This window comes from Magnolia sinica, chromosome 19 (assembly GCF_029962835.1).
Source record: "Magnolia sinica isolate HGM2019 chromosome 19, MsV1, whole genome shotgun sequence".
Classification (NCBI taxonomy): Eukaryota; Viridiplantae; Streptophyta; class Magnoliopsida; order Magnoliales; family Magnoliaceae; genus Magnolia; species Magnolia sinica.
Window position 1 is genome coordinate 37,416,241 of NC_080591.1, and position 17,242 is coordinate 37,433,482.

The window sequence follows — 17,242 nt, forward strand, 5'->3', positions numbered from 1 at the left end:
TGGGTCCTACCATGGTGTTCATATTCCATCAAACCTGTTCATTAGATGATCCTAGCCGGGATGAATTTGAAGATTTTTTTGCAACACGTCCATCTGTGTAAAGATCCAGCATACCTGGATGGATACATTCCATTGAGGCACATCACAAGATCCAAACACCAACAACTCTGTTTGAACCATGACAGCCTAGGCCCCTCTCTCTAACTACAACATCGCTTTTAAAGGCTGTAGAGAACTGCAAAAAAACATAAAGAAAAGCAAAAACACTTTCTTTTTGTATTACATAAAGAGAAAGGAATGAAGAAGAGCAAAACCGCTAAAAAAATGTATCATCGGGACTTGGGCAAAATTGCAAAATTGCTTAAAAATACAGCGTTACAACTTGGGTAAAAACGATTGAACAGAGTCAAGATCGTTTTAGATTACTATTAACTCTAGCCTTCCGAGGTGAATGAAGAGTCAAATGTAATTTCTTAGAATATCAGGCACGGGTTGAGCACATTGTTCAAGTACCTGGACCAGCGGACCAGCTGATTGCATGTCTGCCGGACAAAAGAAGCTATGCAATGCCCCATCAACTGAACAGCGGGCCATTGCTGTGAGGACTTCGACGTAGTCATCGATCGACGAGGGGAAATCGACAAACACTACAATCTCAAAGTCCCCAACATCTGTGCACCCCCCGATTTGCTCTTTATCCATCACCGACACCGACAATCTCTTCTTACTGCAAATTTGGAAGACAGATATGTCAGATAAAGCAACTGGTTTCCTTTTCCTTGGAAAAGAAAAGGCTAGTTATAGAGACTGCTGCAACAAGCAAGAAATGTTTGAAAAATCACACCGTTATTTTTCCCTTTGATTTCCTTAGTTGGTGAACCTAAGTTAAATAAAGTAGGCGGGAAAGTTGGACCATTTTGCTCATTTGGATAGATTTCATTAGATTGGTTTCCAACAAAGACATTAGAGCCTGTTTGGAACACGGTATTAAATGGTATGGAATTGCATTAGATGGAATTAACACCATTATTGCACAATTATTGCTTGTCTGGAAATACCATTGTATTTTGACCATCCAATCCCCAATTTTGATCAGATACTTCTTTTGGGAAAAATAATGTATTACGTGAAACTTGAATTTGGTGGACCAAGGAATTGTAATCAACAAACCAGATTTCACAACTGATGCAGGTCAACTGTACACATATGCAACTCGAATGTCATGTGTAAAGGGCACATATGGACGGACAATGTGGATAAAACACACGCATCAATGTGAGGCCAACAGATGTAGTGGATTTCGAAATCCAACAAAAATCCCGCAGTATCTATGGGTGGGACTGTATAATATGATACTTGGATTAATTCAATCCTTCCTGTCATTTCCAAACGCCGGATAAAATTTGCATGGGACTAAATGCAATTCCATACCACCTAATCTCACATTCCAAACAGGCAGTGGAAGAAAAATGCTGGAAAAAAGACTGAAAGCTATACTCCTTTTACAATTTTCTTAACGAAATGAAACAAAAATAAAGAAAGAGTGATATAAAGGCAACTTTCAATGCGTGTCCCATATCGTGAAGGAAAAAAGACTCGTATAGAGCATTATAAAGTTGGACCCCACTGGCATGAAGTGATCTGTTTTGGTCATTTTAGTGGTCCTAAGCCACCTATCATGACATGTCATTTTACATTATATGAGAGAGGTTTCATTGCACCAAAAGAAGAGGAAAAGATCATCTTATGAATGTATCAGCCTTCATGCACAGGAACACCAAACTGTAACTGCCGGTCAGATTGAGGACTCTGATCAGCACCACCTATAAACATGAAAGATGGTTAAAAAGGATTGGTTTGGTAGTCCAGGAAAAATACTGTCCTCTCTCCTTGGCATAGGTGGAAGGAGTGGGACCCACCTGAAAAAAAAAAAAAAGTGCTAGGAACCAACATGTTTTGCTTAGTACACTCTTCTTCAGGCTTTTCTCAGCAGCCAATAGAATGCCACTAAGGGTGAGTTTATAGTTCTTGCCAACTACTAAGCCACTTCAAATGGTTTTGGAGTCAAAAGTGGACTTTGGGACTCCTGGTGACAATTTTAACTGATGATTGGAAAAATTGCAACTTTGTTATAGGAAGAATCGAAAATGGACTTGATGGATGGACAACTATATGGTAGGTACAAGCCCAAAAAGTTCATATAGGTAGGTACCTGTCATGATTAGCAAAATGTTCCTCTTGTGGCCCATCACAGGAGGGGTCATACAATATGTTAAAACCTTCAGCTTTGAAGGAAGTAGCAAATGTCTGAGCCTTGTCAGCTGTTCCTGTTATAAATAGAACTCTAAGAAGCGAAGACTGCACTCGATCATCACATACTTCGTTAAGGACTTCAATGGCCTGCAGATTCCAAAATGACACTCAATTAGTTGAAAACGACAAATGACATTATTGGGCAGCGTTTGTAAGAACGAACACTTCTTGGCAGAGGTAGAAAAGAACAAGGTAGTCCATGTCATTTGAATTTTTATGGTCCTGGAACTATAGAGGCTCAGAATTTTCACAATCAGAAAGAAGAAAATGATATCATAATGAGTTAATGAGGAATCGTATGATCCTCAGTCCATCAATATGCATAGGATCATCAAGCCTTGAGTTCATACAAATGGGGTCCATGTTTAGGTGATCCCGATTTCCAGACCAATGATCTGTTGGGCCAATAATAGATAGAACATGCCCGAAAAATCCTCCCGAGTCCGGACATGATAATACTACACTTAGACCAATGCTGGTAAATAGACCGTTAAGAATATGATACCAAAAGTCCACATTCAACTGAGAAAAGGAGAAAAGATGGATGTGTAGGATCTTCCAATCTGGGAGAGCTTCAGCAAAAGTCCAATCCCCAGTAGGGCCTAACAGTTTGAATCACCGACAGTTACCCAACTAGTACAAACCCATGGATCATAGATCCAAATAAACATAGACCTAATGCAAGGATTTATTCATTGCTTTTGCAATTAAAAAAAAATAAGAAAAAAAATATATATACTTACAAAAAACTAAGACTTTGTTATTACCTAGGTAAGCTTCATTTTTCATTTATGAAATCAATCTGGATCCTGGTTATCCAAACGTTCAACTGAGTGCTTAACGTAAAGACTCAATCTTGTAAATGAAGTTATTTTTCTAAGCAATTTTGGCAACTTCGCTATCTAGAATTTAATATTTATATTCCTTCAAATGATAAAATAATAGCCCAGTGGCTTGCTTGGGATTGGGAGTGAATGCTGACTCTTTTGTTTTTTGTTTTTGTTTTTTTAAATAATCTGAAAGGATCTGAATCCAATAAGACAGGTGTTTGGCTGATAAAAAAATGTTCAGGGTAGAGAAGGAAACACCTTGGGTGCGAGCCTTTTTCCAGTTGGTTTTGTTTCAACCCCTTCTTGAAATTTTAAATGGATGGGACTTATCCTATCCAATTCATTTGTCACCACCACACATGTGAGAGCAGGCCCTAAGCGTATGATACAGGTCAGTTACATAGCCATCCAAACAAAAGGGAACACATAAAAAGTACAAATACGTCAATGTTAAAATGGTAACGTTGGCAATTTTGTAAGTCAAGCATTCTACAGGTCTCCTGCTCGTTAGATGAGCTGATAGAGACAATGTAGTGTGTGTGAGTGATCCAAGGTTCAATCTGTGGAACTGTTACCTTTCAACAACAAAAAAAGAAAAAGTCAAGCATTCTACAGAAACATTCAAGCTTTACTAATAATACCAACCTGCGACATCTATTAAAAAAAAAAATCAAGCATTCTACAGAAACATTCAAGCTTACTAATAATACAAACCTTCGACATCTTTTCTTCTTCTGAGGTGCACATGTAAATGGATTGAGAAATGCCAACACTCTGGCTAGATACAGAATCACTAAGTGACAACCTACATATTGGTCCTCGCAATAGATTTCGTGCCACTGAAGTAGACAAGCTTCCATAGACATCACTGAAAATAACTGTCTGAGGATCTCCAGAAACATATTGCCTGATGGATTTTATCATTTCCATAAAACCACCATTGATAAGACTTTCCAACCCATCAAGGACCTAAAAATGACAAATTAGAACATAGAATTTAGGAGAACATGATAAAGGTGACTATATACAAGAATAGCAACATTTATGGAGTCTCAAAAGTGAAATGTCAGAAGAAACCACTGCATTAAGATCCGATTGAATGATGGAGAGTTGGATAATGATGAGGAAAAAAATAATCTGAAATCAACATCTAAGAATCATCAGTGATGAGTGGGATTCCAAACTTCAAGAAAGAAGCTGGAGAAATTGATCAAATCATCAAAGAAGTGGAGAAAACTACATGTCATGGAAAAACAATATTAGCACATATCTTGCTAATCCATGAATTGAGACATAATATGTCACTGTGTTAGGTGTACATTGTCAGTGAGGATTTTGATAATTGAAGCACCTATATATGCCATCATGCATCCATGACTTCACTCTAAAAAAGCCAAAGAAGCGCTTTTAAATTGGCATTTTTCTATTGAAAATCTTTATAGCATTCAAATGGCTGGTAAAATGTTTATCCTTTCAAGTTCCCACAAAGATTTGATTGAAAGGCTAGCTGAAGATATTAGAAGATTCCCACTTCACAAGGTAAAAGAAACAAGAGAAAAAAAGAAAAAGAGGGCTCCTAAGGAGAGAAGAACCAGAGCCCAGAACCAGCCAAAAGGCTCAATAAGACATGATATGAAGAAGACCCCCGGCCATATGGGACCTACACTCCACACCGTGGCCTGGAAACAACCAGCCCTGCTACATTCCTCCCGTTCACCTCAATTAGGGAACAATGGGCAGGAAGAAGTTCCAAGATACAAAAAAATAAGAAAACTTCGAGCATCCCAATACTTCCCAATGCTTCTCTTGGGAAAAAAAAAAAAAAAGATTTTTGGAAGAAAGTGGTGAAGTGATGAATAGAGAACAAACGAAATCCTTGTCAATTAAAGAAGAAAGTAGAAAAAGAAACACACACACACACACACACACACACACACACTGTTCGGATTGATGTTCTGTCTCTCGGACCATATGGTTTTCCAATCAGTTTCTACCAGACTTTCTGGTAAACTGTTTGGATCGATGTTCTGTCGTTTCTCCGGGAATTCCATGATAGAGGCAGATTATCGAAGGGGCTTGGTGTAACGTTTATTTCGCTCATTCCTAAGGTACCGGGTGCTGCTTCTTTTGCTGAATTCAGGCTCATTAGTCTAATCGGGAGCCCCTACAAAATTCTTGCGAAAGTTTTATCCTCCCGGCTTTCTAAAGTCATTGGGTTGCTCATCTCCACTAATCAGAATGCTTTCATTAAAGGTAGACAAATCACGGACGGAGCCCTTATAGCTAATGAAGTTCTTCATTCCTGCCACAAGTCTAAGTCTGTGTTTTCTGCAAATTGGATGTTACCAAGGCTATTGACCATGTGGAATGGGATTTTCTCCTGTATATGCTAGCTCGGATGGGTTTCGGTCTCAAATGGAGAAGGTGGATCGTTGCGTGTATTGGTTCAACTCACTTCTCCATTATTCTCAATGGTTCTCCCTCGGGCTTTTTCAAAAGCTTGAGAGGTCTGCGGCAAGGGGATTCACTTTCCCCCTATCTCTTCCTTATCATGGCCGAGGCGCTATCCCAAATGTTGAAGAGAGGGCAAGAGCATGGTATTCTTCGAGGTATATCAGTGCCAAGTTTGGCGGTTCCTCTCACACATATCCAATTTGCTGACGATACGCTTATTTTCTCAGAGGCCTCGGATGAAAAAATCGAATATCTTCTCATTGTTATCCGCTGCTTTGAAGCAGTTTCGGGTCTTAGGATCAACTTCAACAAATCCAAACTGCTCGGAGTAAATGTCCCCCAGTAGACCTTACAGAGATTTGCTGATACACTTGGGTGCCGCGTCAAGTCTTTTCCAACATATTTTGTTGGGCTGCCCCTTTGCATCGGGCCCCCTCTGAAACACATGTGGGATAGGGTCATTAGCAAATTTCACAAGTACCTGGCTTCCTGGAAATGTCGTTATTTGTCCCTTGGTGGGAGGTTGACTCTGATTAAAGCTGCTCTATCTAGTCTCCCTCTATACTTTATGTTGTTGTTCATTTGCCCAGGGTCGGTTATTAAGTGCATCGACAAAATTAGAAGGGACTTTCTGTGGTTTGGTAAGGATAATCAGAGGAAGTTCCATTTGCTCGAATAGAAAGAAGTGTGTAAAGTGTTCAGCAAGGGAGGCGCAAACGTCAAGAATCTGAAGCTCATGAATTTAGCGTTATTGGGGAAATGGACCTGGAGATTTTCCTCGGAAAATGATGCCTTGTGGAGTTCCATAGTTAAGGGTAAATATGGGGTGTCCTAGGGAGGTTGGTGGCCTAAACAATCTTCCTATTATAAGGCCTCCCACATCTGGAGGGGTATTCTTAAAGCAAAAGACCATGTTTCTTCCAATAGCAGTTATGTGTTGGGAAATGGTGCTTCTATTAGGTTCTGGGAAGATATTTGGCATGGGGAAAAACCCCTCAAGTCTCTATTCCCTCAAATTTACAGGCTTGCTCCTGACAGAAATATATTCATCAACAAGCGTTGCTTTTCCACGCCCGATCACTCTGTTTGGGACATCAGATGTACTAGATATCTAAACCAAAGTGAAACTGACTAATATATGGAGCTCCAAAACTGTATCTCAGAATTAAAAATTATTAGTTCTCAGCTTGATGGCATTGTGTGGCCATTGGAGAAAACTGCTTCCTTCTCTGTCAAATCTCTCTACGCAGCTATCTATCCAGCGCCGCAGTTCCCTCATTCATTTGGAAGTATCAGGCCCCTCCAAAGTACATTTGCTTTGGGTGGTTGGCAAGCCGAAATAGAATCCTTACTATAGATAATTTGTCTAAGAGAGGCATATAAGCTAGTTAACATTTGTTTCTGTTGTATGCGCCAGGCAGAATTAGTGAATCATTTACTAGTTCACTGCCCCTTCATCTACTCTATTCTTGCCGATTTCTGTTAGCAATTTTCGGTCAGTTCGTGCGCTCCGGAATCCGCAGCGAAGATGTTGTTTGATTGGAATGGGTTTAAACTTGGTAGAATCAGTTCGATCATCTGGCGTATGGCTATCCTCACCATCTGGTGGGTTGTCTGGGAAGAAAGGAACGAAAGGTGCTTCAACGATCGGTTGTCCTCAGTTAGGGTCGCAGGGTCTAAGGCTAAAAAGTTGGTGATCGAATGGCCTATAAATGTTAAGGTTTTAAAGAGGGTCGATCTGTCTTTTCTCAGTGGTTAGGAGCTCTCTGCTATCTCAGCAGTTTGCTTCTTAGCTGTTTCTTTTTTTTTTTCCCCCTTCTTGTTTGCTTTCCTCTTTTTTTCAATAAATTTGCAGTTATCTCTTAAAAAAATTAAAAATAAATAAATAAATAAAACACACACACACACACACACATGGAGATCAGTTCAGACTCAGATATGCGAAAGAAATATGTCAGTTGCTCATGAAGACTGTGAACCATAAAGCAATAACTGGACTATATAACAGATTGAGGACCAGAAATATGTAATTTGAAGAGCACCATAATGTTAATACCATAACAGGCAGGGGTAGAATCTTACCAATAATGAGATGCGAGATATGTCAATGGCCCTCAAGGAAACAAGCTCAAGAAGCCTTTCAGGAGTGGACACAAGGAACTCAGGTTCACAACTCTTTAAACTGCAGAAAACAAAATACTCCTTAGAAAGACAAGATGGATGTTGTTGAGCAAGATATGCGAAATATGTACCAGAAAGGCACAGCATCCGTAATTGCATATATATTTTTTAATGTAATAATTACATACGAAAATTAAGTAGGTATATAGATAAATCCAAGTCACGATTATTAAAATATGATTGGTGAAACAGGTTGCATAAAGCCAGCTCAAAAGAGATTGTAACCAGGCTGCAACTCTGATGATGATGATGGCAATATAGAAAGATTAAAGTGCATAGATCCATGTCTGAGTAGTGACTATGATGTGCAGATATGGCACGGATATACGACCGATGCGGCATGCCTACGAAATGTGCATGAATTTCTCCTTCTCTTTCATCCTCCTCTGTAGACTATGATGTGCAGATATAGCATGGATATAAGACAGATCAGCATGGATATGACATGATTACACATTTCCTCTTCTCCTCCTCCTGCTGCTTCTGCTTATTCTCCTCCTTAAAACTGATTGATATATACTGATGAAAACTCCCATCACTGAATGGCAAAACAGAATCCGTAAAGCTGACCTGAAATAGCTGGGACAATGCTATGATAATGACGATCTAAGAATTAACTTTCTGAACTGATTGATACATATTGATGAATCCATGGATTCTGTTTTTTGGGATTCGTCAAGTCCATTGATTGGATTTGTATGCCACCGTTGCTATTAATTATAATGACAAAAGAACTGAAATTTACAGTTCACCATTGGTTTGTGGATATGCAATAGTCAATAACAACCATGACTCTATCAAACTGAACTTCAAATCCATCTTAGATTGATTCTTAAATAGAATCAGATGCAAAAACAAACCGGTTTCCAATCTCAACCCAAAGCTGGGGATGCAATGGCCCAGAACTGGGCTGAGCAAAATCTAACTTTGAATAGGGCCTGCCATAACAGTTCAAATCCTGAGCAAGAGCGCCTGATTGGTAATCATTTCAGCATGGCGGTTGAAATATGCCTAATCTAGATTTTGTTTTACCGCTCCATTAATTGTATTCTGATTTCTTATCTCTATATTGACAGGGCAATCAGCTCTTTCACTTTTTTCCCCATTTGATATAATTTGCACCCTTTTTCCATTCCCATGTAAATATGCATGGATTTTAATGTAAGGGGGAGCGGGGGGTGTGTTGCACTCACCCAAGAACCTGGTGATCTACAGAGGCACCAGGATGTAAGCTCACTGTATGGATTCCAAGAGCCTTTAATGGTTTGCACACAGATCGTACCTGAGGAAGAATGTAGAAGTGAAGCATAAGGTAAACCAAGCTAACATTTGGACCATTATAACATAACACAAAACAAATCAGAACTAGCCAACATCAGCACCAGGAGACTATAAATTTTCAAAAAAAAATAAAAAATAAAAAATAAAATGAAGGAAAAAGTTGAATCAATAGAGGGAAAAAAAGAGTAACTTCAAAGTTCAACATTCAGCAAAAATTCTGATCCAAACAGACTAAGACTGTGGTGGCATCAAGTTCTTTGAAGAGGGGTCTTAGCTTTTTTAAAGCAGAAAATGAGAATGACTGGTTTCCACTATATCATATCAAATCAGTTGGTTCAAACTGTTTAATCCAATTGGCAGAAGAGATGCCATCCTTAACAATCTTCAGCCAGACTTCAGGTTGGAGAGGATGGGGTGCATTAGATATTGAGAACCACCATGGTTATTTATGAGAGTAGGATTTTCTATTCTCCCACATTGGTGGCACATCTGTGCAAGATCCAGGTGGATCCCCTTGTACATGCATGATGCATCATTGTCCCAAAAGCAGCTAAGCCACAAATGTAAATCAGATGTGGACTGTTGGTCCTTTTTTTATACAACTTATCATACATGTGTAACCAACCACCCAGTGACCAGACCAGCCTATTTTTGGGCCACAGAACACACATGGTAGGATCCACCTGATGAATGACCAAGATATCACACACTTGCCACTTCTCTACTGACAATTTTTGCAGAATAAATAACATTAGTGATAGATGAATTATTTAGATGAGGTTTCTATGACAAAAATTGACCCAAAAATGTCAAATTATGAGTAAAAATGCTTAGAACTCAACAAGAAATAGAAACTTAAACTAGGAAAGCCAAACAAAAGCTCAGTGCAAACCTTAATAGCTTTTTCTTGAGATGGTACAAGCAATAAAAGAAAGGGGCTATCAACCAATAGGCCTTCTTTCTCTTTTCTTGTGATAATATCAGAAGCAGCAGAAACCAGCCATGCAGTCTGCTCTCTACTAGAACAAGCTCTGGTTGTCTCCAGGATATCTGACCCCACTGAACAATGTTCCCAGAACTCAGCTCCCCATGCATTATCCATTAACGGCCTGTCCACATCCCCATCAAAGGTACCATCATGCATCCATGCCTTTTCTATTGCGTTCAAGCACAAAATAAGAAACTTCGAATGACAATCGGTGATGCTTCCACGGAGCCGTCGCTGAGCATGGGCAACTCCAAATTCCCCAAGCTGTGGAACCTTTGGTTCTCCAGCCTTTGCCGTTGTTGTTTGATACTTTTTAGAAAAGCATGAAAGGAGCTTGCTTTGCTTGTCCTCCCAATTTTCAACCTCCAATTTTTTGAGGTCCTGCTGGTCTGCTTCTTCAAGATCTTCACCGAGGATAGCCTTTTGAGGCCCATTACCTCTTAATGCCACGTCAAATTGCTCACGAGCAAGTTTCTTGGGTTTTTTCTTGTTGAAATCCCTCTTCTCATTTCTTTCATTGAAGGGGTCCTCAGGAGTTGGGAGGCTGAAACACATGCCCTGCAAAGTCATAACAAATTCATACATTTTCATAAAGTTATTCAGCATAAAAATTCAACACAGTTCACTGCCCAATTGCCAACATATACCTTTCGAAAAATCCAAACAGCCGCAATGAAACATTCTTTTTTTTTTCTTTTTGTATTTTGATAAAACATTAGAAATTGAAGAATAGGTCAAAAAAAAAAAAAAAAATAAAAGAAGAAGAAGAAGAAGAAGGATACTGACAGAAATAATATTCTAGAGATCCACATCAAATTTTAGTCAAGTTAGAACATTTCATGGAACTAGGTCAAGCAGATGTATCAATCAGTCCCTACAACAAAGGGAGTCTTGGTGTTCATACTCCACTAGAAGCATAGAACTAGGTACATCATTTTACCAAATGCCCGTATAATCATGAAATTCACCAGATTCAGTGCCCTATCGGCAATTCGTACACATTTCTGCATCATTACATTACGGTTCAAAAATACATTATGTATGTATCATATTGGATGAAAATCATAAATCATTATCTCATAAAATAAACCTAACTTTAAATAGTTATCAATCATGAAACCACATCGCAATTAAATTTTGAGTACTTGTACAATCTTTGCACAAATATTTGTTATGATGAAGTACTGGATCCTCAACCTGAGGTTGATGAACATCCTCAAGCCGTCAGTTTGAACTAGTGGAGTTCATTGTTCAATGATCTAGACCATTGATCTGATGGGAGTCATCATCGAAAGACCATGCCTAAAAGATCTCCCCTGAAAGGACAGCCTTAGCATTTCAAATGGCGGCCTGCAAACAACAATCCCCATTCAATGAACAAAGGCCAAAGATTGGATGATGGGATCTGGGAGATCTTTTTAGCAGTGTCCATCCATAGTGGGGCCCAGAAAATTAGCAATTTTTCATTAAATAAGTTCATGAATTGTTCAAACTTCGAACACGTACAAAGATGACATAATTTCTCTTTCATTAAATAGGATTCAAGTTTATGAATTGTTTTATATGAGAACTAAAATCAAGTCACAATGTTTGAATCATAAATTAAGAGATTTTAACAATTAATAAGTTTACATCATCAAACTCTTTTAGGAGAGTGAAAGCCCCACAAAAAAACAAAGCTGCATTTTGTGTTAAAACATCACCATCAAGGATGAAGCAAAATGTACTCTCCCAAAACTGGATTACATCTCTTTCAAATGTTCAGTAACCAAAACTCTGAAAATGACTTCTTCGTTTTTTTCCTAAGCCAATATTGTACAGTACGTTTGGGGTCACAATTTTCCAATTGGGGCCCATGGTTCAGTAATCCAACACATTGATATGATGGGACTCACCGTGGATGACCCATGAGACCAAAAAATGCCCCACATTGGAAGATCCTAGCTCTAGAATAGTTGACTTTTTGTTGGTTGAATGGGGAACCATTACCATATTTTCTTTTTCAACTGTTTCTTTGTTGGACAGCTATTGAAAGGCCAACAATTCTTCTCCTCGGGAGATCATTGGTACATGGACCTCTAAAGGTAGGACCCATAATATTAAACAGTTTTGCTTTATGAAAAATGGGCCCCACTGGTACAAGCTGACGTCGACTGCACCGTATGTCTCTCATTCATTATATAATACCTCTTTTGCACTATCAGTATTAGGCAGAGAACCTTTTCCGAATTTCTTTTTACCAAATGACAAACTGACCCAACACAATGACTTTGCATTTACACATGTGCATACTCCAATCAATCAATCAGAACCATCCATTTGCTCTCCAACCCACTCTTCGCTGGCCACAGTACAAAACAATCAAACTGATTGTATGAACCTTTTGAACCAATCAAAATCTTTAAAAACAGGTGAACTTTTCAGTTTTTCCTAATTCTCATTCTTGAATAGCAGATGTGGAACTAAACAAAAGAAAATATATCCAGTGCTGTCGCTTGATTTTCCGAATGTGGATACTCCAGTTAATCGATCTGGAACATTCATTTGGTCCAGTCCACACTACACAGGCCACAGTTCAAAACATCGCGCAATGGGCGATCTAGACCATTTACAACAAAAAGATCCAACAATCAATCTGAACCATCCATTCAGTGAACCCAACCTTGATCCCAACCATCCCATCGGTAGCATGCCAGATTGAAGGATACGAAAAGAAATGACGTCAGTGTTTGGATGAACAGTCATCCAAATCAGTTCAATTCTTCCATGACAGTGCCCATCATGAGGAGGAGATAGAGCCAGCTGCAAACTAACATTGCATGCAGCTCCTCTTTCCCACCAAACTGTCACTTGTGTAGGACATCCGAGCCACATAAACGATGGCCCCCGCCATGAAGATCCCCTGTGTCAAAATCCAGGCCGATCCACTCGTTAGCTGGATGCACCAGCACGCCCAGTCAGACTATCGGCCATCAATTCATTCCGACAGCTTGACCTGCCTGATGACTGGATCAACTAGAACTAGGCCAGGTGAATTCCACTGTGCACCCCACCAATCACATGGATCAGATGTCCTACAAAAGTGACACGTCAGCGAGAAAGAAGAGGATGCATGCTAAGTCAGCATACAACAAGCTGTAGGTGATCAGTTCCCCATGACAAGGGGGCTGGACCAAACTGACGGTCCAGATCGACTGATGGAAGCATATACGCGTACGAATGCAACACATAGCAGCGGAATTCAATATCCCGTGAGAAATCGGAGTGAAGTTATCGCGAGAAAAAGGGAAAGATGGATTGAAGAGGAGATGGTTGAGGGATAGTAAGGGAAGAAACCTCGCAGATACGGCGTTTTCCGGACTTGCGGCGGCGTTTGGAAGCGATGATGGCAGCGACACGGGAGGAGACGGCCGAGGATGAGGATGAATCCTTTCTCAGCCTCTTTCTTTCCACCTTGTTCTTCCGCCTCCTAACCGCATCGTCTCCTTTCGCCATTGAGAGAGAGAGAGAGATGGAAAAGTGGCAGCCTCGGGGTTTTAGTAGGGGATTTTTAATCGGAATGGCCTTGACTGGGCCTATCCAAGCCCACTGTGTTTACTTTCTTCTAAAGCCCAAGCCTGTTATATATTATCAGAAGGGAAGCAATCACCTGTGAACACGGGTACTGAGATATTCCTGTGCCCGGGGCTGTGTGGGGCTCACAGATATGTACGTGACAAATCCACTCCGTCCATCTGTTTTGCAAGAATCTAAAAATCAAGCAGACCCAATACTCATGTGGGCCATGACACATGAAACAGTGGGGATTGAACGCATGGGATGACAGAACTTTTGTATCAGGATGACAATTGTGGCTACAGTCTGAGTGGTAATAACCATACCAACCGTTTGGATCGAATATAAATACATGGTAAGCTCCAAGAAGGTTTGGATGGTGGACATTTCTTTTTCCACTGTTTGGTTTGATATAGCCCAATGAGTTTTGGGAATAGATGCATGCCTACTATATCGTGGAGTACTTAAATAGCATTGCTTTACAGAGCATTATTATTTCATGTGTTCGTGCGTTGATGTTATTTCTTTTTTTAAAACCCTTTTGCCATTAAACATATTTTTGCAAATTTATATGCAATGGTATATTTTCTTGTCATTAGTTTACAAACTCTTCTGCCTATGCCCATTTATTTAATTTTTTATTACTTTTTTCTTCTTTTTTTTTTTTCCAATTTGTTATCCATTTTTAAAAAGATAACAGGTTAGGTATGGCCCCAACCTCACTTAAGACGGTCACACTCTTACTATGGGACCACTTTGTGCGTGGATTCTATATCCACACCATCCATCCATTTTTATTTTATTTTTCATATTATTTTAGGGCAAGAGCCCAAAAAAGAAGTAGATCCAACTTTTAGGTGGACCATGCCATAGGAAAGAGTGGAGATTAACCATCAATAACTTAAAATGAGCTACAAAAGTTGTGGAAGAAGCTCGTATCTATGTTTTCCCTTCATTCAGGTTCATGTGAACTTATAAATAGGTTGGATGGCAAATAAACGTTACAGAAACATTACGGTGAGTTATAAGAAGTTTTAATGGTGAGATGTTCAATCACCATTGTTTCTTATAGTATGGTCAACATAATATTTGCATATGTTTTATTTTAAAGCATGTAGCATAAAATGATCCGGAAAAACAGATGCAAGACATGAATATAAAACAACTACATCAAAGTGGCCACATGATAAGAGGCCCATTGCTTTGGGTGAAGTTGGGGCCGCATCTAATCTACTCCCCTCAGAAAATGGGTCCTTGTTCCCAAAAAAATCTGCGTAGATGGATCTTTCGTCAAGAAATAGATAGAATGAAAGAAAATAGATTAAAATAATAATAATAATAATAATAATAAAAGTAATGACCATTTTTGTGACTCCCTCAATGCTAGAAATGAGAGCGAGCACGACCTGATGGCATTATAAAATTTATGCCTACTTTTGAACAAGAAAATGGTGTTCAAATGAGATAGTTCCAAATCTATCTGAAAGTTTATCAAATTATCTTTCCAACTAGCACAAGATCACTCTAATCCAATCTAGAACGAGGGAGTTATGACATTTTTTGTGGGATTGCATGAAGTAGAAAATGAGAGTGAATGTGACAACTTTAGGCCCACTTTTGAAAGGTCAAATGGTGTTCAAATGAAATGATTCCAAATTAGTTTTAAAGTTCATCGAATTACCTTTCCAAGGAGCCCAAGATCACTCTTAACGGAGTTGTAATGAGTGAGTTATGACTATTTTCACATGATTGCTCAATGTTGGAAACAAGAGCAAGTAAAGATTGCCTGATTCTTTAAAGTTTGGCGATTTTACAAATTGAGAAATCTTTTGTATGGTCAAATGATCTCCAATTAAGATGATTTTAAATACATTTGAAAGATCGTCGAATTACATTTTCAACGAGTACAAGATCACCCCGATCGGAGCTGTAACTAGATAGTTATGACATTTCAAAGTTGGTTCAAAATCTAGAACTCTCATACGATTACACAAGTGCGACTAACGTCACCATGGACTTTGGGCCCAGTTTTGGATAGTAGAATGATGTCCAATGAAATGAATCCAAATCTAATTGAAAGTTCATTGAATTATCTATCCAACGAGCATAAGATTACCCTGATTGGAATTATAATGACAAAGTTAGACCGTTTTCGCACTATCACTCGATGTTGGAAACAAGAGCCAGTAATGATCACCCAATTCTTTAGAATTGAGAGATTTTAAAGATTTGGCGATCTTGACACTTAAACGATATCCAACTGAGATGATTTCGAATCCATTTAAAAGATTGTCAAATTATCGTTCCAATAGCACAAGATCACCCTGATTAGAACAGTAACGAGGGTATTGTGACGTTTCAAAGTTGGGTTAAAATTCAAAAATCTCACCTGACTAATGCCACCATAGAATTTAGGCCCACTTTTGGGCAGTCAAATTATATTCAAATGATATAATTCCAAAGGCATTTGAAATTTTATAAATTATCTTTCCAACGAGTATAAGATCACATCGATCGGAGCTATAATGAGGCAGTTATGACATTTTAAAGTTGGTTCAAAATCCATAACTCTCGGGTGATCGACCGAGCACAACTAACATCACCATGGCTTTGGTGCCACTTTTGGATGGTCAAATGATATGATTCCAAAGACATTTGAAATTTTATTGAATTATGTTTCCAACAAGCATAAGATCATGTAAGGCCTATATCCTAGTCTGTACCGTTCCGTCGACTCTCGCGATCCTCCCTATCGAATTTCGACAACCCGCGACCTGTAATCAGCATTTGCGCGTGACCCTAAGTCGCATCCCAAAGATCTGAGTCAGCTCGACTCGAAACTTGTATCCTAGCGACTGCGTCGTTGCCGCGGTTCTAACGCTGCGTCTCGCGCACCGATGCGATACCTAGGCCAGGAGTTGTGGGCCCACGTATTTTCCGAAGAAACGCCACGCATTGAGGATTAGAATCTCTACAGCCCATCACATCAATCAATCAATCAAAAGTCAAGTATACAACTCATCCATCTCTTACCAACAAGGTATGCCCCCCATATCTCTCCCATCCCCAAAGTCAACCCTTTCTTACAACACCCATCCCTCTCTCCCATACATCACTCCATCCCATCCCATTCTCCACCAAATCCCAAGCAACCATGAGAGAAAAATCCTAAGGAGAGAAGAACTCAAGTGTGGCCCACTTCCCTACCCCAAAAACTCTCATCTCCACCATTCAAACTTCATCAACCTCCATTAAAGGAGCTTAGGAGATTAGCATTTCAAGGAGCTAAAGAAGGCCAATCGTTGGGTGTTCATAGTGCTAGATTTTGATTTTGATTTAGGGGCCCACATGTGGTGGGACCCGTTTGATGTATGCATTGTAAGAAATGGAGGGCCCATAGTAGTGGGGTCCCTCCCCTCCATCACGCTCTCTCTCTCTCTCTCTCTCTCTCTCTCTCTCTCTCTCTCTCTCTCCCATTTGATGGCCCACCTATGACATGTATTTATATCCATGCCGTCCACCAAGTGGGACACACTCGCTGCCATGTCCGGGGCCCACCCTCGCTGTCCGTTTTAGACACCGAAGGAAAAACACAAATATTAGCTTGATCGGATGGTGGGCCTTGCACGTGTTGACCCAC

The 17,242-nt window shown here is 39.6% G+C and overlaps 1 protein-coding gene across 1 annotated transcript; it reads right to left on the bottom strand.

Annotated features, from left to right (window-relative positions):
* Positions 1 to 252: 252 nt before the first annotated feature.
* Positions 253 to 13,569, bottom strand: LOC131234516 (ATP-dependent RNA helicase DBP3). The gene is made up of 7 exons (XM_058231457.1): positions 13,384 to 13,569; positions 9,952 to 10,605; positions 8,972 to 9,060; positions 7,680 to 7,779; positions 3,858 to 4,112; positions 2,213 to 2,400; positions 253 to 727 (listed from the first exon to the last, which is right to left on the bottom strand). The coding sequence occupies exons 1-7, from the start codon at positions 13,540 to 13,542 to the stop codon at positions 460 to 462; spliced, it is 1,713 nt and encodes a 570-aa protein (XP_058087440.1). The 5' UTR covers positions 13,543 to 13,569; the 3' UTR covers positions 253 to 459.
* Positions 13,570 to 17,242: the final 3,673 nt, after the last annotated feature.

What these genes read in the sequence shown, in the direction of transcription:
- LOC131234516 (XM_058231457.1), bottom strand. Translation starts at nt 13,542, where the DNA reads ATGGCGAAAGGAGACGATGCGGTTAGGAGGCGGAAGAACAAGGTGGAA. An exon ending in GTAGATCACCAGGTTCTTGG is followed by an intron (nt 7,780 to 8,971) that starts GTGAGTGCAACA and finishes TGTTTTCTGCAG; the next exon opens with TTTAAAGAGTTGTGAACCTG. An exon ending in CATTTTGCTAATCATGACAG is followed by an intron (nt 728 to 2,212) that starts GTACCTACCTAT and finishes CCAAATTTGCAG; the next exon opens with TAAGAAGAGATTGTCGGTGT.